This window comes from Zosterops lateralis (assembly GCF_965231275.1).
Source record: "Zosterops lateralis genome assembly, chromosome: 4".
Lineage (NCBI taxonomy): Eukaryota > Metazoa > Chordata > Aves > Passeriformes > Zosteropidae > Zosterops > Zosterops lateralis.
Window position 1 is genome coordinate 11,671,848 of NC_139765.1, and position 26,832 is coordinate 11,698,679.

Consider the following 26,832-nt stretch of genomic DNA (forward strand, 5'->3'; position numbering starts at 1 on the left):
TCAGCCAGATAGTAATGGTTGCTTTGCCACCCTGAAGAGTCACATCTGGAGAACAGGACAGAGGCACCACCTCTTCTACTGTTACATTTCAGCTTTCTCCTGTGGAGATAAGGTAACCTTGCCTCAATTTTCTTGTCCCAATTCCCAAACTCTTGTGTTTTGCTGTATTGTTGATATAAATAATTGGTATAATTAAGGGTGTTGATACTGATCAAATGTGCCTGCATTGCTTTCATTGACGGTGCTTGCAGTGAAAGAGAGAAATGCAATCTGTAAAATATCCCACTAGAATTACCCGTTTGCTATGTGAGAAAATTTAATTCCTCACCTTTTTCATCTTGGTCAAGCCTAAATTGCTTATTTATATGATGTGAAGAATGCTAGATGATGACTTCACTCCCTTATCCAAGCAAGTTTCCCTGTCTAACAATGATTTATGGAGCATCCATCAGGGCAGCAGTTTAATCACAAAATATCAACCTTTGTGTGCTATTGTCATTGCTTAAACCATTTCCTCTTCCAAAAACCTGATGTATGATATCATTCCTTGTATATTACTTTTCTGCTAATAATATGCTCTGTCATTAGAAATGATTCCAAAATACTATGAGGAAAGCTCAACTGACCCTCAGGGAAATCCAGGTACAGGCTTTTTCGCAGATGGGACTTCTAAATTCCAAGTAAAAGAAAGCAAAAGAAAGCAACACTTAAAAGCATGTGATGGGGATAAAAATGAGCACATCTATATGAATGTGAATCACAGAACTGCCAAGAAACAGAGCAGAAGTCCAAGAACAGAGGGGAACGGGGACACCAAAAACAAAGGTAAAGTCTGTTAATAATTAAAAAGATACATGCATTAGTAAATAAGCAATCCAGAAAATTTCATGTCTGAATTACTGATTTGCAATTGTATGCTAATTTTTTTTTCCTTTCTGTCCTGATGTTTGAGACTGGGAGGGATGGGTAGTTGAAGGTAGGTTAAAGTTGGAGACTTGCAGCTCCAACAGAGTGATCTAAGAACTTCTGTGGATGCTGTATCAAAACACTCATGGTATTTGGACTTCTCTTCAGATGGAAACCTGAGTTGTGACTGATCAATAAGCCCCAATAATGAGGGGAATCTCAAGGGAGGGAGTCTCAAAGGAAAGTGCAATGTAGGGATGAAGTATACAGTGACTGAATTTTTTTCATTAACATTTGTATCAGTTGGGTGGATCAGCTGATTCCATCAGATGGCTGTATAAATTTTTGTTCACGAGTTAATCAGGAGTGTGAATGTCTTTTAAGTTAACCAGACCAGCATGGGGGCAGTACGTATTTTGCTCAGCCTGACACGTATTTCTTCCTGGTGGCTGCTGGCATTGCGATGGTGAGCATTTCATAAATTCTGCCAGTGAGAATCACATTTGTATTGTGATTCATGTCTGGATTGAAATTGTTACATTCTGTTAGTTTCCACTTGTATTGTGCTTCCAACACATAGCTGTGGTTGATTCTCCTACATCAGAATCTCATGAAACATCAATGTATTCAAATAAGCAATTTTGTTATTAAATGTTAAATTATCAATGTGTGGAGTATTGAAAAGAGCCCTCTCAGACATTGTTTACTCTGACATGAGTGCAGGCTTGAGGTAAACTGACACTGCAATTTGACATGAATTGCATCTTTAGTGCTGGTCTCTTTAAGAAAACCTCACCTTTCTCACATTTATGTTTTTTTTTTTTTTCTTCTTGTTAGGTTCTCCTGCTTTATCTACTACCTGCTGGATTATTGCAGTGATTCTAGGGATCCTCTTCTTGGCATTGGTGGGAGTAACAGGATATTTTATTACTAAGGGTAAATCAATCTCCTTCACTGAAAATACTTAATTTAAATTTAGAACTTTGTCAGGGAGCACAGCAAAGCTCTTTAAATCTGCTTACTGGCCCAAGAAGAACGTGGACCCCTTCTCTTTAAAAAAAAAGAGTTACTCTCACACTACTTCCATCTGGAAAATGGATGCCCTTCACAGATTCCTTCAGAGACTCTGATTCTTTGCCAGTCTCAGAAGAGCCCCAGGGATGGCATTACTGTAATGAGGGAGAATAATTTTCTGAATAAATGGATTTGTGAAATGTGCTTGTAAGGAATTAGGCATGGCTGTGAATGGGAAGAGACAAGTATGGTTCTTTTTCAGGCTGTCCATGTCCATGCTGCCCTGAGCAGTGGGTGACCTACAGAGGCAGGTGTTTCTTCTTCTCCAAGTGGAAGGAAGACTGGAATTCCAGCCAGGAATCTTGCTGGGCACAGGGAGCTCATCTCCTGGTGATCAGCAATACCAGTGAAATGGTGGGTACCTTTGCAGGGGTAAGGGCAGGATGAGGTGGGAGCCAGTCCCACTGTTATGGCAGTTCCTTCCCTCTGGGAGGAAGGGAGAGTGTAAAAGGCTCCTGGGACCACCCACCACCTGTCTGCATTGGCAAAGACACGGCTTTCCCTAAGACACTTTGCTTCTTTCTGCTGCCTCAGCTGAGTTTTGTTTGCCATGAGTTCAGCGCTCAGAACCCACAGCTGGGGAAGCTGCCTGGCACTCTAAAATGCTGAGTCTCACAAAACAGATCCCTGTAGGAAGGAAGGGGATAGGTGTTCACATTCAGAAATGGCCCCAAAATTTCCTCTCTCACACAGTTCTTCTTTCTTTACCTTTCAAAACCCAGGACTTGACCAGATTACTCTGAGACTACTGATCTCTCTGCCTTTCCATCCCTCCTAGGACTTTTTCCAAGTACAACACAACACACACCACTGGATTGGTTTGCAGAAGGACACTGATGGGAAGTGGACCTGGGGAGACGGTTCAAAACTGAGTGATGAAAAGTGAGTATGGTGTTTCCTTTGTACTTTTAGATAAAAGGCTTGAGATCCTTCTCCCCTCTACCATGAAAAGTCTCATGGTATTTGACAATAGTCAACCAGCAATGAACACAGCTGCTAAGGGATGTTCAGGGTAGCCACAGGCTCTAGTAGCTGAGGGCTTCCTCCTGCCCAGCTGCCAGAGCCCAGTACGGTGCACATAGACCTGGGAGTCTCTATCCCAGGCTAATGGACACAGCTGCTACATCCCTGTCTGTAGGTCCCACCAGTTTGGTGTCCCAGAGACACAAACATGGATACAGGCACACATGCAAGGAAAGGACTGTGACATAGTGATTGTGCCTGTAATCATCAGCTCCTCCCAGAGGCTGAGACCCATCTATTGCTTTACCTCCTCCCCTCTCTTTCTTCCGTCCCTTAAAGGTTCCTGAACAAGTTTTGCACAGGCACACAGGCCAACCTTGAATGTACTCAAATCCTCCGGTTCCACTTTCACCCCACCTTTCTTGTCTGTCACAAAGTGTAGGGCATCTGTGGACGGCAGGGAGAGGGAATTCTGGAGACCTGAGACACTCTTGAGAGAACATGAGGTTTTAACGCAAGGGTCGTGGGTGAAAAGGGCCTTGTCTTCAGCCACCAGCTTCGGCTGAAGGGAAGTCCCAAAGAGAGAGGGAGGGAAAGAGAGAGAGAGGGTAAGAAGTAAGAGAAGTGGAATAGGTAAGCGAAGAGAGGACCCTGTTACAATACATTATATCTCCTTTTGTGTTGAATATTGTAATTTACAGTGACCAACTGGCACAAGATACAAAACTTACAAACTTTGCATGCAGGCTATGAGAACTACTATATTACCATATCATTCTATATTCTAAACTCTAAAACCTACTTTTCTTATCTACCTTTTCCAGGATAGCTTAGTCAGGCTATGCCCTTGGGTTTCTTGGTGTCCCTTTGTTTGTTATCATTCTACCCATCTTCTAGCTAATCACTGTCTTCCTGCATGCCATACCTACATCTCAAAGCTGGCTTTTATTTCTATTTCACTCACATATTTTATATTTTTAGTATTTCTTGTCATGCAATAGTATTTGCAAGCTTTTCTTGTCTCATTTTTCCCAACAACAAAGCCCAGGGTGCCCCTGTCCAAAGCTGTGCCTGGAGTTTTTGATGGCCCATCAATTCGTAGCTGAAGACTTTTAGTCTTTGCAGTTTGGTCTGTTATTTCTTGAATGCTTGTGTCTGCATATTTCTGTTCATCATTTTGTCCTCATAATACTCTTTTGCACTGAACAAATTCTTGATTAAATAATATTGATGAAGCAGAGGCTTCCACCATTCACATGCCCATACAGATGATTTTAACTGGATATTTTAACTGGCATACTTTATACTTTCTGTCCCAAATGCTTTTAGTAGAACATCAAAAAATCCCTTCTGGAACAAAATATTTTACCCTTCAGTGATGGGAAATGGAGAGCCCAGTGTAAGACTGGCAAACTGCAAGTCTCACATTGAGCTCCAGGTATCACTAGTCCCACTGCCAGACCTCTTGTGTCCCAGGATGGATCCTTCCTGACATCAGCTCATGAAGTCTAACTGCAGCAGTTCTCTTTCCCCCAAAGCTCTGAGATGTTCTTCCCCCTGCCTAAGTGGGGTTCCACTCCAATGTCACCCTGTTTGTGTCTCTGATTCCCACAGGGTCAAGTCCAACAGCCCTGTACAAAATTGTGGTGCTCTGTACAGTGGTGCCATCCAGGCTTCCAGCTGTGAAGTCTCTGCCCCATGGATCTGTGAGAAACCTGCTCAGTGACCTCTGTGGACCTTGTCTCAGGAAGCATTCTTTGGAGAGCTGTGCTAAGGCCTGATTCCTGTGGAGTTTTCGCTGAGAGGAGCTATGCTCTTTGCTCCTGTGCCACCTGCCACCTGCCACCCTGCAAGGAATGGATACAGCTGCCACAGGAGGTCTGAGTGCTGCTCCTGCCTCCATTCAGGATCACTCTGGTGATGTTCACCTTCACAGCCCTCACCTAGTGACAGACAGTCTTCAGAGTGGTAGAGAAGGGGAGGGGAGAGATTTCTCTGAGTCTCTCAGTCACTTTCAGAGGTACTTGAGCACTGCCACTGCTGTTTTGAAATCCTAGGGAGAGGGGAACCTGTAACCTGGGAGCTCATGCAAGCTCGGAGTTTATTTCTCTCTTTTGTGACACGGGTGACATGCACCAAAGCTGAAAGCTAGCCTGAGGTTGGAAGCTGGCCTGGTTTTGCAAGGGATCAGAAGATGTCCACAGCACCTTTCTAAAATAAATTCTTCCCATGCCTTATGTTGGTACCTGGAGAAAACTGGAGCACAGCTTCTGATGTTACATTGCTCTGTAAATAGCTGTGAAGGAATGTACCTGCTACCCTGCTGAGCTGAAAATAAACGTGAATTGCTTCTAACAACTTCTTCAGTAGTCACTTTTTCTCTTTTCCTCCCCAATATTATTGCTTAGTGCATTAGTTGATTTAGAAAAAGGCAAAAAGAAGCTGGTGGCAGAAACAGTCAGGAGAGCAGGGGCTGAAATACTTTGCAATAACACTGCAGCAGCAGAAGTACAGCCAAAGCCACTGAATAGTTCCCTACCCCAAGAGATTAAGTACTGACAAATTTCCTTTTTTCTGTAGCCAAAGGAGTGCAGCCCTTCACATTCCAGTCCTTTTGTCCTAAGGCCCACCCTCGCCATGGTTCAGCTGCCCTGAAGCACCCCCTGCTCAGAGTTTCCCCCAGAACTGCTCTCTCCCTATAAAAGTCCCGCCAGACCCCTCCTCCAGCACTTCTTCCCATGGGATGCAGCAGACAGACACATATAGTTCCAATTTTTATGACAAGTAGGCCACAATCACACAATCTCTTGTGCTGTGAAACAACACCTCAACTACATGACAGGACAGCTGATGAGCCTTTAGGGACAATCTGGTGGTATTTTATGACAGTATTTCTTAAAATATGATGATTATGTTGTTAGGTTCATTGCCCTAAACAGTCACAAAACTAATCATTAGAATTACCTGGAAGAAGAGTGTTTGTTACAGAAATAAAACTGGATTTACCAATAAAATTGAGATGCCAGTGTAACACCCAGGAGATTTGAGGTGACAAAACAGTTGTTACCTAAAGAATATTTCTGAAAATCTCATCTTTAGCACCCCTTTGGTATTAAAAAAATGTAAGGTTAATTAAAATTATGCAATAATAGCTTATTATTTTCCTGCATTCTTCATAGATATTTTAAAGAATGTTTAATTCTCATCACACCTTAGTTATTTTAAAATTCTTAACCATTCATAAACAATTTGAAAAGTTACTAAGTTTTGTTCATTAGTTTTCTATAAGAGCTATTCACTTTGAATGACAAAACCCAACACAGCATGTAAGAAAGACAGGAGAGGTGCTCCAAATACTTCAGTAAATTCTGTTGTTTTCTGTATTTCTTCCTAGCAGAATGTAAAGCAAACCAGGCAGGATCCTTGACTTTTACATTCCTCTCACCTGAGGTGTTGTTTCAGCCTCTGAGGAGCACTTTCCTGTTTAATAAGCATAATAGCTCCTCATGAATATACCAGTCTTTTCTCTGCACATGGAATTTTTGTGCCATTCTCCCTATAGAGTCTGAGGCATGAAAGAAATGGGATTGTGTTACTTCTGCAAGTTTGTGACTTTTCCATAATCAACTATTGTCACAAGAGGACACGAAAAGAAGGACACTCACCTGTCAAGCTGAGAGCCAGAAAAAGTTTATTTTTAGATTCAGGGTTTAAATAGAGTTTGGACTTTGACCAGCGACTGGGAGGATGAGGTTGACACTCCTCAGACCCCACTGGTTAAACCAGCAGTCCATCAATTTGTCCTTCCCCCTGGAAGGAATGTATTTACAAAATAGCAGTCTTTGTTTTTGTTACAATGCGTGAGAACTCTCCAGTCCAAGAAAGAAAACATCAGAAGGCTGAAAAATCAGGGTGACATCTCACCCTTTTTCAGTTGGAAAAAAAGAAAAGGAAAAAGGAAAAATGAACAATATTCAATGTCTGCTTGTGGAGGGACCATCGGAGTGAACACTTGTGTCATCTGCATCTGAGTCATCACTCGATAGTTCGTCCACTTGCTGCTTTTCATTTTGGTCACAGTTTCCAGCTTGCCCGTCAGCCGGATTCTGCCTTTGCGGTCACAGGTCAGGACAGGCACACTTCGCAGGTACCCAGTGTTCCCCTGTATCTGTGGATACACAAGCATATCCGTGCCCTGAAGCAATAAGGGGGTTAAATTTCATACCCAAACCTTCGCTTGAGGCTGATGGGTCTTGTCCAAAGCCTGTAACGAGAGGTGATGGTTCAACGTGACAGGGTTATTAGAATTCTGTGGCACCACAAGGTGATTAACGGTATACAAAGCTTTTGCCAACCGACTGTGCAGGGTTTCACCCTGCATTTCCCAGTTTTGTTTTTGAAGAACCCGCTTCAGAGTACCATGAGCGCATTCTACAATATCTTGACCAGTTGGGGAATGAGGGATACCAAACTTGTATGACACACCCCACAGCTGCAGGAACTGCCACACCTTCTGCGAGGTGTAAGCAGGACCATTGTCCGTCTTCAGAGCAGAGGGTATGCCTAGAAGAGCAAAGGTCTGCCTCCAGTGGGCAATGACATCACTGGTCATTTCTCCCATGTGAGCAGAAACCCACATTGAGAGGAGAAAGTGTCCACAGTAACATGCACAGACTTGAACCAGCCAAACTCGTCAACTTGAGTGACATCAGTCTGCCAAAGCTCCAAGGCCCTAAGGCCTCTGGGGTTCACCCCTGCCAGTAAAGGCACAGCCAATGCATGACAATTGTCACATGATTCAACAATGTCACGGGCCTCCGTTGGCATCAGCCAAAACTGCTTCTGCAAGATATGTGCATTCTGATGGAAGAACCCATGCGATGCCTTGGCCTGTGTGAGCGTATCAGGCTGAGGTGCTACCCATGTTGGGTTAGCCAACTTGTCAGCCCTTGTGTTACCTTCTGCTACAAACCCTGGCAAATTGGCATGACTTCTGACGTGCAGAATGTAGAATGGATGAACCCAGGCCTGAATAGCACATCACAGGATCTTCAGCAAATGAAACAAACCAGCATTGCTGACTTCCTTCAGAACTGAATGACCCAACCACTGTGCTATGTCAGCCACATAAGCCGAATCTGTGACCAAATTGAAAGGTTCCTCAGAAAACTTTTGAAATGCCATGACAGCAGCCCTCAATTCAATCAGTTGGGCTGGCCCATTCTCATGACGTTCCAGAATCCGCCATTCAGATCCATCCTTCCAAGAAACAATGGCTTTTCCTGTCCTTCCCGATCCGTCACTGAAGACAGTGGGTCCTTGCACTGGCTCCTGACTATTTTTGGGCTGCAAAGAAATTTCAGTGAATTTTGCCACTTGCAATAGCTTATGGCTGGGCAGATGATAAGTGATCTGCCCTGAAAAATTTTCCAGAGCACGTTGCAAAGAAATACTGTTTGCAAAGCTCCAGCTAAATTCCTCCCGTGGTACCGGGGGTATGAACTTTGTGGGATCTGCACCCATCAGTTGCAAGCATCGTTGCCTGCATTTAATTATCAATCAAACAATGACCTCAAACAAAGTAGTTGCCATCTTCTGCAACTGAAATCGAGCTCAAACAATGCAGTTGCCATCTTCTGGGGCTGATGTTGAGCAATTAGCTCAAACAATGCAGTTACTGTCTTCTGTGGCAGATGGGGCAGGAAGACCCATGAAAAGATGTGCAAGGAATCGGACCCTTCATCGTTCCATCAGCCAATGATACCTGTAGGATGCAAATGAATGGTAAAAAAAAAATCCTTCAGATCCACGATGAGGACTACCCAATCTGCGGGAAGCATGGTGGGTGACAGCGTACCAGCCGGCAATGTCCCCATGCTCTCCACCACGGCATTAACTTTTCAGAGGTTTTGTAACAACCTCTATTTTTCCCAGACTGCTTTTTGATGCAGAAAACAGGAGTGTTCCAGGGACTGGTAAAAGACTCTAGATGACCCTGGTCCAACTGCTCCTGAACGAAGTCCCGGAGGGCGACTAATTTGTCTTGAGGGAGGGGCCACTGGTTCTCCCAGACAGGTTTGTCTACCAGCCACCATACAGGAGGCATAGGACATCCTGCACCCTTCATTGCAGTGGCCCCCATCAAAAATCCATCTCGATGCACACCCCCCACGCGGCCAGAACGTCCTTCCCCCAGAGATTGATACAAACATCATTTGTGACATGAGGCCAAACCATGGCTGTCTGTCCCTCTGGGTTCATGATCATCACAGTCTACTGGTTCACATAACATTGCGCTGTCCCACCTAATCCCACAACAAGGCGACTGCACAGGATCCAGAGGCCACTCCAGCAGCCGTGTAGAGAAAGAGAGGCCAGTCACTTCTGCCCCAAGTCCACCAGACCGTGAAGGCAGACCTCTGACAGGGTGGCACCAAGGAGGCACAGCGTGCACCACATCGCAGAACATTCAGCAGCCAGGACTGCAGTCCAGTATGTCGCCCTGATTTTCAGCCTTCTGATTGTTTTCATTCTTAGACTGGAGAGTTCTCATGCATTGAAACATAAACAAAGTAGACTGTTTTTGCATTCCTCTCTGTGATGGACTGCTGATTTTACCAGTGGGGTCAGAGGGGTGTTCCTCTCGTGCCCCAATCTTTGACCAAATCCCAAAAACTATGTAAGTTGAGATTCCCAAAATAAAGTCCTTCTTTTTCTTGCTCCTGAGCTGACAGGTGAGTGTCTTTCTTTTCGTGTCCTCTTGCGACAATAGTGAACTTAAGGTGGCCTGGTAGATCTGAAACAGCCATATCCTTGCCACCAGCTCTCTGTCCTAGAAACAGAAGACTTAAAAAACACAAGCTGAGCAATTCTGGTTCCTTCAGGGACAGTGACAGAGGAGGGTGGGTGTGGAAACCATGGCATAAATTTGTCTCATAAAATCCACATCAATGAGTCCCCCAAAACCTCATGTTGTCTCTTGGACAAACAGTCACTGGACATGGGGGATACCGTCCAAACCCCAGCTAACAAGACCCACTCTGAGACCCTTTTTTCCAGAGAGGTGCCAGCATCCTGGCGGCCATGTCCTCACCTGCACCAAAAGTGAACACTGTGGGGCCAGCACCCCCCGCAGCCCCAGTATCTGTGGGAAGAGACAGTGGCAGGGTTGGACCACCTGCGGGCCCCGGTGGGGCACGCGAACCCAATGTGGGATGGAATGGGGCCGGCCCGGGGCCCCCCTCCCCCAGTGCGGGCCCAGAAAGGGCATGTGAACCTGGTGGGAGAGAGAGTGGGACCAGCCCAGCCCGTGGGACCTCTAACAGTGCAGGGGAACAACAAGGCGCAGGGAGGGGGGCAGCTTGCGGAGCCGCAGCACCGCCCCATGCCACCGCCAAAGGCTCATCCAGCAGCAGGGGGGCTGGCACGGGTGGCACGGGAGGGAAAGAACCCGCTGCAGGGATGTGAAACAGCGCAGAGCCGCTTGAGCCCGGCCCAGTCCCCATGGCACGAGCAGCGTCACTCGGCACGCCTGGTGGGGCTGGCACGAGGGGTGAAAGAGGCCAGCACCGCCCCTAGCTCCGCCCCGTCTGTGACCCGGAGACCCACAGGGAGTGCCACCTGTCCCATGCGGGACAGGGCAGGACGGACCGCCCACCCCTCAAGGACTTTGCCACCTGTGCCAGCACAGCGCGGACTCGGCCATGGCTCCGCCATCGGACGGACTCAGCTCTGCACCCACCATTCTGAGGGGGTATTTGGTGGAAATGCCACATTAAATCATCCGAGCCTCGGGCTCCAACAAAGTTGCAGGCCAAGCCAGTGCCTTCTCACCTCCCTACAGCCCCGGGAAGGCGCAGAGCGGGGGGAGCCCCTCCCACTCTTCTTCCTCCTGGGCACAGGGATGGGCAGGGTCGGCACAGCCATCTCCCTGGGACCCCCAGGAACCCGCAATCTCCTGCCCACCTGCCGGTTGGCTGGAATCAGCCAGCCAGGAGCCCACCCCTCCCCAGAGAACCAAACTCGCTGCCAGGGATGGAAACATCCCAGGCCACAGCGTCCAGGGGGGAAAGGGAGGGCTCCAGCCCCCAGTTGGACTCCGAACACACCTTGGCTTCTGAGAGGTTGTCCTGGGTTGCAGTGTAGGATGTACACAAAGTATTTATTCTATCACCATCTTCATGAACTGTTAAACCAAGTGGGGCAATGTTTTTCCCAGGCCCCCCTTCCTTTGGGCTCTTCTGCTAATGGCCCATCAATGCCTTGCCCGTGACTCACAGGTAACTCCCTCCAGGGGTTATCTCTGTTAATGGGCCATCAAGGACACACTTCACAACTCATCATCCCATTGTGAAATGCTCCACCCAGAGGGAGGAGCCAAGCATTCTCACTTGCATATAATCTGGGATTTGGGACAGTACAAGCAGTCCTTACCTACTGAATTCCCAGAAGACCAGAGCTACCAGACCTTTCTACAGGATCACTGCTTCAGGAAGACCACCTCATCTGGACTGCTTCCACCATCCTGCTCAGGTTGTATTCTGACTCTGTCAGTGGTTCTTTGTGTTATTGCATTTATTTCATTTTATTTTTACCTTTTTACCTTTCTTCTTATTAAATTGTATTTCTGACTTGGAGCCTCTCACTCGTTTTGCTTTCAAACCGCGACAGAGGGGTTATTCTTCCCTCTCAGCCTCAGCGTCTGAGCTGGAAAGCTCTCCAGGAAAGAGAGCCACAGGCCCTCACGGGAGCTACTGAGCTCTCATAACTTCTTAAAACATTAACATACTGTTTCCAGACCATCACCAACTGCATTGTGTCTGCATCGTAACTTCCAGACAAAATCTGGAGCAGGAAGTCTCCAAATTGGCTCCAGGCATTCCCTGAAATAGCCGTTTCAACGATAGGAAAAAGCCCTTTCTTTTTACCATAAAAATACAAACGCCGAAAATCATCCCCAGAAACAGAAGCCTGTTTCCACTCCAGCAAGCCTTGCCAAAGGTCCAAGACCAAAGCATCAACCCTGGATATAGGGAATATCATTTTTGCAAAGGCTGCAAACAAATCCCTGTTATCTTAAAAAAACTCAACAGCATCTCACCCAATCCACACGCTGCAATTCCATGTGTTGGTCACCAGATGTCTCTAGAGGACAGGAAAGAACCACATTCGCCCATCAAGCTGAGAAGTGAGAAGAGAAAGCGAAAGTTTATTTTGGTTTGGGGTTTAAATAGGGTTTGGAATTTGATCAGGGATTGGGGACAAGAGTAACACCTCTCTGACCCCAGTGGTCAACTTAGAAGTCCATCAATTTGTCCTTCCCCCTGGAAGGAATGAATTATTTACCAAACATCAGTCTTTGTTTTTCTTACAATTCTTGAGAAAGCTCCAGTCCAAGAATGAAAACATCAGAAGGCTGAAAAATCAGGGTGACAGACTTCTTTCTTTCAGGGTTTCCTGTGACAGTGCTTTCTTGGCATCCTTTGCACTCCACAGATGAGAAGCACTTTAGTGGCTGTAGGCTTCTCTGAGGGCTACAGGTTCTTTTTCCCCTCCTTTTACTCTTGCAAGTCTTCTGTAATCACCTGAAGCCCATGACTGTATATTACTCCATGATTTTTTCCACCCTGTTTCACTCTTCATTTCCGCTCTGTGGTGGGAGGTGTGGCAGAAAAGGTGTTTTGTGTTCCAGGTGAGTTTGGGATGAGCATGATGTGGATGTACAGAAAATAAGGTACAGGAAATAGCCACACTTCTGGGTGTGTGGCCATGGTGGTGTGTCCACAGGCCTGTATTCACTGTGGGAATGATGTGGGATGTGAGGCATTTTCAGCCCTGCTCACTGGCTGCAAAATGACTTTGAACCCCAGGTCATGGAGACAGGGGATGGATGCTGCATGAGAGAACATCTTATCCTTCTGTCACCCCTGAGAGAGAAGGTGGCTGGACATCAAAGGATAAGGAAAGCTTTGTGTTCCTGCCCATCTTGCTGGGAAGAGGGCAGGTGCTACTGGAGGAATAGCAGAATACCCCAGGACACAAGAAGCAAAGAAAAGGTAAAGGGTTTACTCTAAGGAGGAGAACTCTGTCTGTACAAGTGTATACACCATGAACTCCTGATCTCCCTGACACATTAGGAAATGCTCTCAAGTTCTGCAGGCAGTTGCCACCCTCTTGTCACCCCCTGTGCTCCATCAGTCCCTTGGGAACATCATCCATGATGCTGAGCACTAGCAGAAGGGATTGTATCTGGGAGAACAAAGCCAGATTTTCAGCAGCAAGGAAACAAATTAGGCTCACTATGAGGAACACAGCATGCATGTAATATCTGTGGTAGCCTTCTGAATATATTAGTGTCTGAAGCAGGGAAACCCTTAAAAAAATGGGAAGCTGGACAGGAGCAAATGCAGATCCAACCAATATGATTAACATATGTTGTCTGTTTATTCTGTCTAAAATGGCAGGTTATATACACTTCAATATAGTTTATAATTACAATTACATTCTCATTGGTATACAGCAAAGGGAAAAATGCAAACAGACATTGTCTAAATCATGCTTAAGGTGGATAAAGTGATCACACTACTAAATATACCTATTAATACCCAGGAAAACCACTGTCTTTTGCTAATACCTTAACATAATTTCTATCTGTGCCATAGGCTTCACAGGCTAATTTCTGGTTGTGCCACAGGCTTCATAGGCCTTGGTTTGGGGCCCAGGATGGGGTAGCTCAAACCTCAATCCAAATATAAATCATGCCCTCGTTCTCTGAGAAATTCTGCTACAAGTGTCTTGCAGCAGAATTAATTAAATTGGTATCAAAGATAACTCTATTGTTTCATATCTCCCAGTGAGTAAGGAAAACCCTTCAATGAGTTCAAGATCCCCTCAGGAACACAAATGTCACTGAGAATTGTCAGCTGTTAAAGCAGGCCTGTGCAAAACTCGGTGAGATTTGAAAAGAGCATCACTGAATTGCTGGGACACAGCTGTTAATCCATAATGCTCAGGTTATTCCATGTGCTGAGAGGGACATTCAGAGATGCTCCTCTGAAATGAGTGGGATGGGGCAAGGAGATACATGAGATATGCTTGACAGAGAAGGAATTCACACACACACACACACCAGGGTACTGATGTGCAACACATTCACCAAGTGCCACACAAATTGACACTGACAGTAAAACTCTCCTCACAGCAGCAACAGCCCTAATATCCCCCTGGACCTTGTTTGTGGATGAAAATAAAGCTAAACATTGAGCATAATCTTCCACTGCCGCCCTGAACTTTTTCAGCCTTCTGATGTTTGCATTTTTGTAGCGGAGTTTCTTACAGATTTCATGTAAACAAAGTAATGTTATTGAAACTGTCCTTTTGTTTTGAATTCTTCTCCTGAGGAGGGACAATTGATGGACTTCTAGTTTGACCAGTGTGGTTGAAGAGGTGACAACTTTATCCTCCAATCCATGGTCATTGTCCAAATTCTATATAAACTGAAGTCGGAAAATAAACTTCCCTCTTTTTGCCCAGACAACTTGACTGTGTGCACGCTGTTCGTTTCATGTCCTATAGCAACATTCCACAGCACAGAAAACAAGTTGGAATGCCTTTGCCTGATGGAGCCTGGACATAGCCCCAGGGCTCCACCTCAACATTAGGCAAAAGAAGAAGGAAAAGAGAAAAGCTATCTTTGATTTTACATAATTACAGGGCATAATCTCAAAATTTAATTCCAGGGATTAACCAAAACTCAACAAATTAATTTCTTTCCCCATCCAAATATTTAAATCTGATAAATTCTGTAAGGAAATATGGACACTGAGAAAATATAGAGGTAGCTGCCTCAGCTACAAGACTCTGACTAAGCTTAAAGCTAGCTGGATCCAGGGTTTGGGCAGTGTCCTATCTCTGGTCCTTGTAAAATATGGCTAATTGGAGAAATCAGATTGACATTTGCTCCTTCACAGGCATTTATTGGAGTAAAGCTTCCAATAGGCACAAGTGCCAGTGCATTGAGAGGTTAAAACAGAATCTGTGTGAACATTGGTTACTTCACTTTATGAAAAATACAATGTGGAACATGGTAAACAACCTTATTGCAATTCAGAGCTTAACGATATGTTATTTTCACATTATAGACTTTGGATACAAATATGTAAAAAACCAGGCAAGTATGCCACTCTGCCCATTGCTTAACTTCAAAAAAATCACAGTTTTGATTTTCCCTGTAATCAGCAGCAGATGCAGGAAGCCAGAGGCAGTTTGATTTTGGAAATCAAACTGTGGAAGCTTAAGGTGCATCACAGTTAATGCAGGTGCTGCCCCCAGCAGGACAGGTCCTCATTGCTTCTTTCTGCCTCCCTGCCACCCAGAAATCAGGCAGCACACAGAAATCCCCACTCCATCCAGCAAAAGATTCCTTGTTTGGAAGTGGTGTCTCAAAACAGCTGTAATCAAAATAACAAACGCAGGTGATGTGCAGAAAAGCTGCTATCCAGGTGTCCAACTAAAACCCTGCTTGGGATTTATCAACCACCTCTAAGGACACATCTGTGAATATGCTGGTAACAATTCTGTCTCTTGGTCAGCAGAAAAATTGTGACCATGAGCAGGTTCTCCAAAGAGAGTGAAAAAATGTGCAGTGGACACAACTGATTTAATCATGCACAAGCAGGTACTCATAGCTTTCTTTATATTTTTTTTGGATGAGACATAAAACCAATTTCCCAACTATTCCTGTGATTCCTAAGGATTCTACAGCTCATCCATTTAGATTACAGGTGCTAAATGCACCATCATAGCCAAGTTCTTGTTTGGACTTGATGTCTTGTTTGGACAATATGATGAAGTGCATGTACACCAATGCACATAGCATGGGTAACAAACAGGAAGAGCTGGAGGTGATGATGCAGCAACATAGCGATGATGTAGTTGCCATCACAGAAATGTGGTGGGATGTCTCACACAGCTGGAGCACTGCACTCGATAGCTACAAGCTCTTCAGAAGAGGAAAGGGAAAAGAGGTGGAGGGGTGGCCCTTTGTATTAAGAAGGCTTTTGATGCCATAGATGTTGAAACTAATGGAGTTGAATGCCAATGGGTAAGAATTAAGGGGAAAGTCAACAAGGCTGACATTGTACTGGGAGGCTGTTATCATCTACCCAATCAGGAGGAAGAAGTGAACAACTTATTCTATAAGCAGCTGGAGAATGTTTCAGGATCATCATCCCTTGCTCTTTTATGTGACTTCAACCTGCCAGACATCTGTTGGGAACTTAATACAGCGGAAAAGAGGCGGTCCAGGAAATTTTTAGAGTGCATGGATGATAAGTTTTTGTCACAGCTGGTAGGTGAGCCCACCACGGGATGGACTATGTTAGATCTGTTGTTCACAAATAGAGATGAGCTGGTGGGAGATGTGGTGGTTGAGGACAACTGGGGCAGAGTGATCATGAAATTATAGAGTTCTCGATAATTGGTGAAATCAGGAGGTACATCAATAAGACTCTTACACTGGACTTCCAGAGGGCAGACTTTGGCCTATTTAGGAGACTTATTCAGAGAGTTCCTTGGGAAGCAGTCTTTAAAAACAAAGGAGTTCAGGAAAGCTGGGTGTTCTTCAAAACAGAGATTTTGAGGGCACAGTAACAGACTCTCCCTGTGTGCCGAAAGAGGAGTCAATGAGACAAATGCCCAGCCTGGATAAGCAAGGAGGTTTTGGATGAACTCAGGAATAAAAAGAGGATGTAACATCTTTGGAAGGAGGGTCAGGTCCCTCAGAAAGTATTTAAGGGAGCTTCTAGAGCATGTAGGAAAAAAATTAGGGAGGCCAAAGCTCAGTTTGAACTTAAAATGGTGACTTCTGTAAAGGAAAATAAAAAATGTTTCTATAAATATATCAGTAGTAAAAGGAAAGGTAAGACCAACCTTTGCTCTCTATTGAATAAGGGAGGGAACTTAGTAAGTGCAGATGAGGAGAAGGCAGAAGTGCTTAATGCCTTCTTTGCCTCAATTTTCAGTGCGAAGATAACTTGCCTTCAGGACAACTGTACTCCTGGGTTCATTGGTGTCAGGGAACAGAATGGTCCTCCCATTACCCAAGAGGAGGCAGTCAAAGAACTGCTGAGATGGTTGGATACTCACAAATCTATGGGCCCAGATGGGATTCATCCCAGGGTGATGAGGGAGCTGGCAGATGAGCTTGCAAAGCCACTCTCCATCATTTACAATCAGTCCTCGCTCACTGGTGAGGTTCCAGACGACTGGAAACTGGTCAATGTGACACCCATTCACAAAAAGGGTGGGAAGGAGGATTCCAGTAATTATAGACCAGTCAGTCTGACCTCAGTACCTGGCAAGATAATGGAACAGTTTAAACTGAGTGTGTCATGGTGTGAAAGCAAAACAAGTGAGAGGCTCCAAGTCAGAACTACAATTTGATAAGAAGAAAGGTAAAAAGGTAAAAATAAAATGAAATAAATGCAATAACACAAAGGACCACTGACAGAGCCAGAATACAACCTGAGCAGGATGGTGGAAGCAGTCCAGATGAGGTGGTCCTCCTGAAGCAGTGATCCTGTAGAAAGGTCTGATGGCTCTGGTCTTCTGGAAATCCAGTAGGTAAGGGCTGCTTGTACTGTCCCAAATCCCAGATTATATGCAAGTGAGAATGCTTGGCTCCTCCCCCTGGGCAGAGTATTTCACAATGGGATAATGAGTCATACAGGGGGTCCTCGATGGCCCATTAAACAGACATAACTCCTGGAGGGAGTTACCTATAAGTCATGGGCAAGGCATTGATGGGCCATTAGCAGAAGGTAGCCCAAAGGAGGAGGGCCTGGGAAGACACTGCCCCACCTGGTTTCAACAGTTTATGAAGATGGTGATAGAATAAATACTTTGTGTACATCCTACACTACAACCCAGAACAGTGTCATCACGCAGCACCTACATGATGGCCAGAGTCTCAGACCCAGCCAGCACGGGTTTAGGAGAGGTAGGTCATATTTGACCAAACCTGATCTCCTTTTATGACCAAATGACCCACCTGGTGGATGCAGGAAGGGCTGTGGATGTTGTCTATGTGGACTTCAGCAAAGCCTTTGACACTGTTTCTCACAGCATACTCATGGATAGGCTGGGAGCCCAGGGCTTGGACAGGAGCACTCTGTGCTGGGTTAGGAACTGGCTGGATGGCCAGGCCCAGAGAGTGGTGGTGAACAGTGCTGCTGCATCCAGCTGGGGACAGTCACCAGTGGTGTTCCTCAGGGGTCTGTGCTGGGACCAGCTCTGTTCAATATTTTCATTGATGACATGGATGAGGCTATTGAATCTTTCATTAGTAAATTTGCTGATGACACTAAGCTGGGAGCGTGTGTCAACCTGCTGGAAGAAAGGATGGCTCTACAGAGAGATCTGGAAGGGTTGGATGGATGAGCAGAGTCTAACAAAAGGAAGTTTAATGAGTCCAAGGGTTGAGACCTGAACTTTGGCCACAATAACCCCCTGCAGTGTTATAGGCTGGGGATGGTGTGGCTGGACAGTGCCCAGGAGGAAAGGGACCTGGGAGCTCTGGTCAGCAGCTGAACGTGAGCCAGGGTGTGCCCAGGTGGCCAAGAGGGCCAATGGGATCCTGGCCTCTATCAGGAATGGTGTGGCCAGCAGGAGCAGGGAGGTCATTCTTCCCCTGTACTGGGCACTGGTGAGGCCACACCTTGAGTATTGTGTCCAGTTCTGGGCCCCTCAGTTTAGGAAGGACGTTGAGATGCTTGAGCACATCCAGAGGAGGGCAACAAGGCTGGTGAGGGGCTTGGAAAATGAGATATATGAGGAGCAACTGAGAGAGCTGGGGTTGTTTAGCCTGGAGAAAAGGAGACTCAGAGGTGACCTTATCACTCTCTATAACTTCCTGAAGGGAGGTTGTAGGCAGCTGGGGGTTGGTCTCTTTCTCCAGGCAGCAACTGACAGAACAAGAGGACACAGTCTTAAGCCTGTGTCAAGGGAAATATAGGTTGGATATTAGGAAGAAGTTTTTCACGGAAAGAGTGATTAAATACTAGAATAGTCTGCTGGAGAGGTGATGGAATCACTATCCCTGGATGTGTTTTAAAAGAGACTGGATGTGGCACTAGATGCCATGATATATTTGTGGTGTTAGGGCTGGGTTGGATCTGATGATCCTGAAGGTCTCTTCCAACCTACACATTCTGTGATTCTGTGATCTAATTCTTCCAAAGCTCTTTCCTGTACCAGTTGGATGAGATATTTCTTTGCCTCCCCTGCTGTAATGGATTAGTAGCAGTGAGCAAGTGCTGGGAGTGCCTCTCTCCATTACTTTTAATTATAATTAGCTGATTGGGAAAGTCCAAGAGAAGCTTTAAAGAGACAAGATGAAAAGTGTCCCTTAGAGGAGAGATCTTTTCACTGAACCAAGCTTAAAGTACAGTCATGATGGAGGGTGAGTGGAATGGGCTTGTTTTATTATTATCTGATTAGTGATTATTATCTGATGTGAAGAGCATCCTTCTCTAGAGAAACTTCCACAAAAGCTGACTTGAGTGAAAGGTGGCAAAGAACAGCAGGCAAAGCATGAAATACTTTTGCCACACATTAACTCTGGATGTGTCCCTCTTTTTACGTGGAACATCTAATTGTGCTGCTTCTGTGGACACACAACAGCAGACAGCAGAAGCTGAAGTGACTTGGAAAGGTCACTTAAAACATTTTGGCAAAGGTAAATATTTTTATATTTTTATCAGCTGAAAAATGAGCTTTGTTCAGTCAGTGCTCATCCTTTGTGTGATTTCTGCTGTGTACACAGTTCATTCTAGGAGGAACTGTACTAGCTTGTTTTCTCCCTGAATCACTACCCTGTCTGGATGAGTTTGAAATATCAAAAGCCACAGAATTATTCTATGAAAATGGGTCAACAGCATCCAGGAGCTCACTCCCACAGGACTGTCCCTGAAGTTGGCATGGACGTGCCAGCCCCTTAAACCACACACCACACAAAATGGAGTGAGGGAGGAAGAGGAGATTTTTGGATGTGGAGGCTGTAAAAAATCTCCTTTAGACCTTATTATGCAACACAGCACGAGACAGAGCAACCTGTCCAAGCCCAAGTGTAGCCCTGGTTTGTGCCCGAGATGTTTTCGTTTTCTGAAATTCCTTTCCCAGGGAATTTTCTGTAAACAAGAGACATGTTTTTGCAACCGTAAATTGTTTACATTCTTTCCCTAGGAGGGACTTCTTGATGTCCCTCTGGTCTGACCAATGTGATTGAAGAGGTTTGTCTTCTTGTCATCAATCAAATTGTTCTGTGTAGAATAATATAAAAAGAGAGACACATCCCAAGAATAAATAAGTCATTTTCAGCCTTCTGAAGTTTGGTCTTCGTGTCAATGTGGTGTACAACTGCTTCAGCCCAAAGATTCCCTTTCAGTAGCCAAAGGTTTATTGTAAAGATTTATTTAAAAATGTCAGTTCCTGAGACAGGCTGACAGTCCTATAGTTCCCTGTCTGTTGCCCTGATTCTTTAGCCTTCTGATGATTGTTTACATCCTTGAACTGGAGTTTCTCAAAACAATGTAGATTGTTTTCATATTTCTCAGTGATGGACTTCTGAATTGACCATTGGGATCAGAGAGGTCTTCCTCTCATCTACCAATCCTTGACCAAATTCCAAATCCTATTTAAACCCTAAATCATAATAAACTGCACCTTCCTTTCCTCACTTCAACCTGACAGTGAGTGTGTGGTTCTTTTGTGTCCCTAAGAGCATCATCTGTCTTCTTGAAGACATTTGCTGCCACCTTTGTTTTGTATCTGCCTTTTTTGGGACATACCATTGTTGAGTTCAGAGGAGCTGATCCTTGAAAACCAGTCCCATCCTGAGCCTCTCTTCTCTACAGGAATGTGTCCTGGGTTGCAGTGTAGGATGTACACAAAGTATTTATTCTATCACCATCTTCATGAACTGTTCAAACCAGGTGGGCTAGTGTTTTCCCAAGCCCCCTGCCTCTTTTGCTAATGGCCCATTAACGCCTTTGGGGTGTTTTCTGCTAATGACTTTTGGGGTGTCTTCTGCTAATGACCCATGAGTCACAGGTAACTCGCTCCAGGGGTTATCTCTGTTAATGGGCCATCAAGGACCCATTTCACACTTCTCATGCTATTGTGAGATGCTCCGCCCAGGGGGAGGAGCCAAGCATTCTCACCTGGATATAAGCTGGTATGTGGGACAGTGCAAGTAGCACTTATCCACTGGATTCCCAGAGGACCAGAGCTACCAGACCTTTCTACAGGATCACTGCTTCAGGAAGAGCACCTCACCTGGACTGCTTCCATCATCCTGCTCAGGTTGTATTCTGACCCTGTCAGTGATCCTTTGTGTTATTGCATTTATTTAATTTTATTTTTACCTTTTTACCTTTCTTCTTATTAAATTGTATCTCTGACTTGGAGCCTCTCACTCGTTTTGCTTTCAAACCACAACAACTGCCATGGGATTTCTCCTGTGAACACAGACTCCTCAGCAGACCAAAGTCTGTTCTCCTAAAGTCCAGGTTGATTGTGATTTTGTTTTGGTATCTTCCCCTTCTTTTCAGGGACTCCAGCATCTCATGATTACTGCCAGCCTTTACATCCCTGACCAGTTCTTCTCTGTGTTCTTAAAAATAAACGGAGGATAAGAAGAAAAAGAAGAGAAAGGAAATTAGGAAAAGGGATTGAAAATATTTATATGTTTTAAAATTCAATGTATGTGTTGCTGGTAGCCTATAAAGTAAAAATAATCATACAAATTTTAATAAAATAATATTTTCAGATTTTTAATTATTCTCAGAATTAATAAAATTTATGATTCATGAAGTCTCCTGTTCTGGAGGTACTACACTTTCTGTATTCTGTGTGAGGTCCTGACCTAGCCTTAAGCAAATGTGAGCAACGTTTTTTTATGCAAATCAGAGAGTTGAGTGGAAAGGCTAATTCTGTCAGACAGGTCATTGAAATTGTTGTTGTGGAAAAGGACTGGCAGTACAAGCGTATGATTTGAATAATGGATTCTACAGATTGAACCTTTTCAATATATTCTCTTGCTCCATGAATGTGACATTAAAATTACCTCGAACAGAGTTTGGTGCAACTATGGTGGGAACTGGTTGCCATGGTTGTCACCACAAGTCTAAAATGGCAGAGCTTTGCTCTGGAGTGGAATAGTTCAAGTTTCCTGTGTGGGTCCCCACAATACTTATTTCTCATATTGCTGCATTTGTTTTGTTTCAGTCTGACGGTAACGGTTGTCTGTCACCCTGAAGAGTCACATCTGGAGAACAGGACAGAGGCACCACCTCTTCTACTGTTACATTTCAGCTTCCTCCTGTGGAGATAAGGTAACCTTGCCTCAATTTTCTTGTCCCAATTCCCAAACTCTTGCATTTTGCTGTATTGTTGATATAAATAATTGGTATAATTAAGGATGTTGATACTGATCAAATGTGCCTGCATTGCTTTCATTGACGGTGCTTGCAGTGAAAGAGAGAAATGCAATCTGTAAATTATCCCACTAGAATTACCCGTTTGCCATGTGAGAAAATTTAATTCCTCACCTTTTTCATCTTGGTCAAGCCTAAATTGCTTATTTATATGATGTGAAGAATGCTAGATGATGACTTCACTCCCCTATCCAAGCAAGTTTCCCTGTCTAACAATCATTTATGGAGCATCCATCAGGGCAGCAGTTTAATCATGAAAGATCAACTTCTGAGAGCTATTGTCATGGCTTAAACCATTTCCTCTTCCAAAAACCTAATGTATGGTATCATTCCTTGTATATTACTTTTCTGCTAATAATATGCTCTGTCATTAGAAATGATTCCAAAATACTATGAGGAAAGCTCAACTGACCCTCAGGGAAATCCAAGTCCAGGCTTTTTCGCAGATGGGACGTCTAAATTCCAAGCAAAAGAAAGTAAAAAAAAGCAACACTTAAAAGCATGTGACGAGGATGAAAATGAGGACATCTGTCTGAATGTGAAACACAGAACTGTTGTGGAACAGAGCAGAAGTTCAAGAACAGAGGGGAACGAGGTCACCAAGAACAAAGGTAAAGTCTGTTAATAATTAAAAAGATACATGCATTAGTAAATAAGCAATCCAGAAAATTTCACGTCTGAATTAGTGATTTGCATTTGTATGCTAAATTTTTTTCCTTTCTGTTCTGATGTTTGAGACTGGGAGTGATGGGTAGTTGAAGGTAGGTTAAAGTTGGAGACTTGCAGCTCCAACAGAGTGATCTAAGAACTTCTGTGGATGCTGTATCAAAACACTCATGGTATTTGGACTTCCCTTCAGATGGAAACCTGAGTTGTGACTGATCAATAAGCCCCAATAATGAGGGGAATCTCAAGGGAGGGAGTCTCAAAGGAAAGTGCAATGTAGGGATGAAGTATACGGTGACTGAATTTTTTTGATTAACATTTGTATCAGTTGGGTGGATCAGCTGATTCCATCAGATGGCTGTATAAATTTTTGTTCACGAGTTAATCAGGAGTGTGAATGTCTTTTAAGTTAACCAGACCGGCATGGGGGCAGTACATATTTTGCTCAACCTGACCCGTATTTCTTCCTGGTGGCTGCTGGCATTGCAATGGTGAGCATTTCATAAATTCTGCCAGTGAGAATCACATTTGTATTGTGATTCATGTCTGGATGGAAATTGTTACATTCTGTTAGTTTCCACTTGTATTGTGCTTCCAACACATAGCTGTGGTTGATTCTGCTACATCAGAATCTCATGAAACATCAATGTACTCAAATAAGCAATTTTGTTATTAAATGTTAAATTATCAATGTGTGGAGTATTGAAAAGAGCCCTCTCAGACACTGTTTACTCTGACATGAGTGCAGGCTTGAGGTAAACTGACCCTGCAATTTGACATGAATTGCATTTTTAGAGCTGGTCCCTTTAAGAAAACCTCACCTTTCTCACATTTATGTTCTTTTTCTTCTTTTTAGGTTCTCCTGCTTTATCTACCACCTGCTGGATTATTGCAGTGATTCTAGGGATCCTCTTCTTGGCATTGCTGGGAGTAACAGGATATTTTATTACTAAGGGTAAATCAATCTCCTTCACTGAAAATACTTAATTTAAATTTAGAACTTTGTCAGGGAGCACAGCAGAGGTCTTTAAATCTGCTTACTGGCCCAAGAAGAACGTGGACCCCTTCTCTTTAAAAAAAAGAGTTACTCTCACACTACTTCCATCTGGAAAATGGATGCCCTTCACAGATTCCTTCAGAGACTCTGATTCTTTGCCAGTCTCAGAAGAGCCCCAGGGATGGCATTACTGTAATGGGGGAGAATCATTTTCTGAATAAATGGATTTGTGAAATGTGCTTGTAAGGAATTAGGCATGGCAATGAATGGGAAAAGACAAGTATGGTTCTTTTTCAGGCTGTCCATGTCCATGCTGCCCTGAGCAGTGGGTGACCTACAGAGGCAGGTGTTTCTTCTTCTCCAAGTGGAAGAAAGACTGGAATTCCAGCCAGGAATCCTGCTGGGCACAGGGAGCTCATCTCCTGGTGATCAGCAATACCAGTGAAATGGTGGGTACCTTTGCAGGGGTAAGGGCAGGATGAGGTGGGAGCCAGTCCCACTGTTATGGCAGTTCCCTCTGGGAGGAAGGGAGAGTGTAAAAGGCTCCTGGGACCACCCACCACCTGTCTGCATTGGCAAAGACAAGGCTTTCCCTAAGACACTTTGCTTCTTTCTGCTGCCTCAGCTGAGTTTTGCCATGAGTTCAGCCCTCAGAACCCACAGCTGGGGAAGCTGCCTGGCACTCTAAAATGCTGAGTCTCACAAAACAGATCCCTGTAGGAAGGAAGGGGATAGGTGTTCACATTCAGAAATGGCCCCAAAATTTCCTCTCTCATACAGTTCTTTCTTTACCTTTCAAAACCCAGGACCTGACCAGCTTACTCTGAGACTACTGATCTCTCTGCCTTTCCATCCCTCCTAGGATTTCTTCCCACTACAACACATCACACACCACTGGATTGGTTTGCAGAAGGACACTGATGGGAACTGGACCTGGGGAGACGGTTCAAAACTGAGTGATGAAAAGTGAGTATGGTGTTTCCTTTGTACTTTTAGATAAAAGGCTTGAGATCCTTTCCCCCTCTGACATGAAAAGTCTCATGGTATGTGACAATAGTCAACCAGCAATGAACACAGCTGCTAAGGGATGTTCAGGGTAGCCACAGGCTCTAGTAGCTGAGGGCTTCCTCCTGCTCAGCTGCCAGAGCCCAGTACAGTGCACATAGACCTGGGAGTCTCTATCCCAGGCTAATGGACACAGCTGCTACATCCCTGTCTGTAGGTCCCACCAGTTTGGTGTCCCAGAGACACAAACATGGATACAGGCACACATGCAAGGAAAGGACAGTGACATAGTGATTGTGCCTGCAATCATCAGCTGCTCCCAGAGGCTCAGACCCATCTGTTGCTTTACCTCCTTCCCTCTCTTTCCTCCATCCCTTAAAAGTTCCTCAACAAGTTTTGCACAGGCACACAGGCCAACCTTGAATGTACTCAAATCCTCCTGCTCCACTTTCATCCCACCTTTCTTGTCTGTTACAAAGCCCAGGGTGCCCCTGTCCAAAGCTGTGCCTGGAGTTTTTGATGGCCCATCAATTAGTAGCTGAAGACTTTTGGTTTTGCAGTTTGGTCTGTTATTTCTTGAATGCTTGTGTCTGTGTATTTCTGTTTCATCATTTTGTCCTCATAATACTCTTTTGCACTGAACAAATTCTTGATTAAATAACCTTGATGAAGCAGAGGCTTCCACCATTCACATGCCCATACAGATAATTTTAACTGGATACTTTAACTGGCATACTTTATACTTTCTGTCCCAAATGCTTTTAGTAGAACATCAAAAAATCCCTTCTGGAACAAAATATTTTACCCTTCAGTGATGGAAAATGGAGAGGCCAGTGTAAGACTGGCAAACTGCAAGTCTCACATTGAGCTCCAGGTATCACTAGTCCCACTGCCAGACCTCTTGTGTCCCAGGATGGATCCTTCCTGACATCAGCTCATGAAGTCTAACTGCAGCAGGTCTCTTTCCCCCAAAGCTCTGAGATGTTCTTCCCCCTGCCTAAGTGGGGTTCCACTCCAGTGTCACCCTGTTTGTGTCTCTGATTCCCACAGGGTCAAGTCCAACAGCCGTGCACAGAACTGTGGTGGTCTGTACAGTGGTGCCATCCAGGCTTCCAGCTGCGAAGTCCCTGCCCCATGGATCTGTGAGAAACCTGCTCAGTGACCTCTGTGGACCTTGTCTCAGGAAGCATTCTTTGGAGAGCTGTGCTAAGGCCTGATTCCTGTGGAGTTTTCTCTGAGAGGAGCTGTGCTCTTTGCTCCTGTGCCACCTGCCACCCTGCAAGGAATGGATACAGCTGCCACAGGAGGTCTGAGTGCTGCTCCTGCCTCCATTCAGGATCACTCTGGTGATGTTCACCTTCACAGCCCTCACCTAGTGACAGACAGTCTTCAGAGTGGTAGAGAAGGGGAGGGGAGAGATTTCTCTGAGTCTCTCAGCCACTTTCAGAGGTACTTGAGCACTGCCACTGCTGTTTTGAAATCCTCGGGAGAGGGGAACCTGTAACCTGGGAGCTCATGCAAGCTCGGAGTTTATTTCTCTCTTTTGTGACATGGGTGACATGCACCAAAGCTGAAAGCTAGCCTGAGGTTGGAAGCTGGCCTGGTTTTGCAAGTGATCAGAAGATGTCCACAGCACCTTTCTAAAATAAATTCTTCCCATGCCTTATGTTGGTACCTGGAGAAAACTGGAGCACAGCTTCTGATGTTACATTGCTCTGTAAATAGCTG

General features: G+C 44.8%; 1 protein-coding gene across 3 annotated transcripts; it reads left to right on the top strand.

Annotated features, from left to right (window-relative positions):
- LOC310908548 (killer cell lectin-like receptor subfamily G member 1) lies at positions 1 to 26,832 on the top strand. 3 transcript variants are annotated; one of them, XM_083859692.1, is made up of 6 exons: positions 1 to 112; positions 589 to 825; positions 23,959 to 24,057; positions 24,397 to 24,548; positions 24,962 to 25,065; positions 26,155 to 26,832. In XM_083859692.1, exons 2-6 carry the CDS (start codon positions 591 to 593, stop codon positions 26,264 to 26,266), a joined length of 702 nt encoding a protein of 233 aa, XP_083715818.1. In that variant the 5' UTR covers positions 1 to 112; positions 589 to 590; the 3' UTR covers positions 26,267 to 26,832. The 3 variants fall into 3 exon arrangements, with proteins under 3 accessions (XP_083715818.1, XP_083715819.1, XP_083715820.1); XM_083859694.1 differs by lacking the exons at positions 1 to 112; positions 589 to 825 and adding exons at positions 22,241 to 22,334; positions 22,811 to 23,047; XM_083859693.1 differs by lacking the exon at positions 1 to 112 and having other exon boundaries at positions 158 to 825.

Excerpts from the sequence above, each read along its gene's own strand:
- LOC310908548 (XM_083859692.1), top strand. The coding sequence starts at position 591 with ATGATTCCAAAATACTATGAGGAAAGCTCAACTGACCCTCAGGGAAAT. Across the intron at positions 24,058-24,396 it reads AGGATATTTTATTACTAAGG|GCTGTCCATGTCCATGCTGC; the intron begins GTAAATCAATCT and ends GTTCTTTTTCAG. Across the intron at positions 24,549-24,961 it reads TCAGCAATACCAGTGAAATG|GATTTCTTCCCACTACAACA; the intron begins GTGGGTACCTTT and ends CATCCCTCCTAG.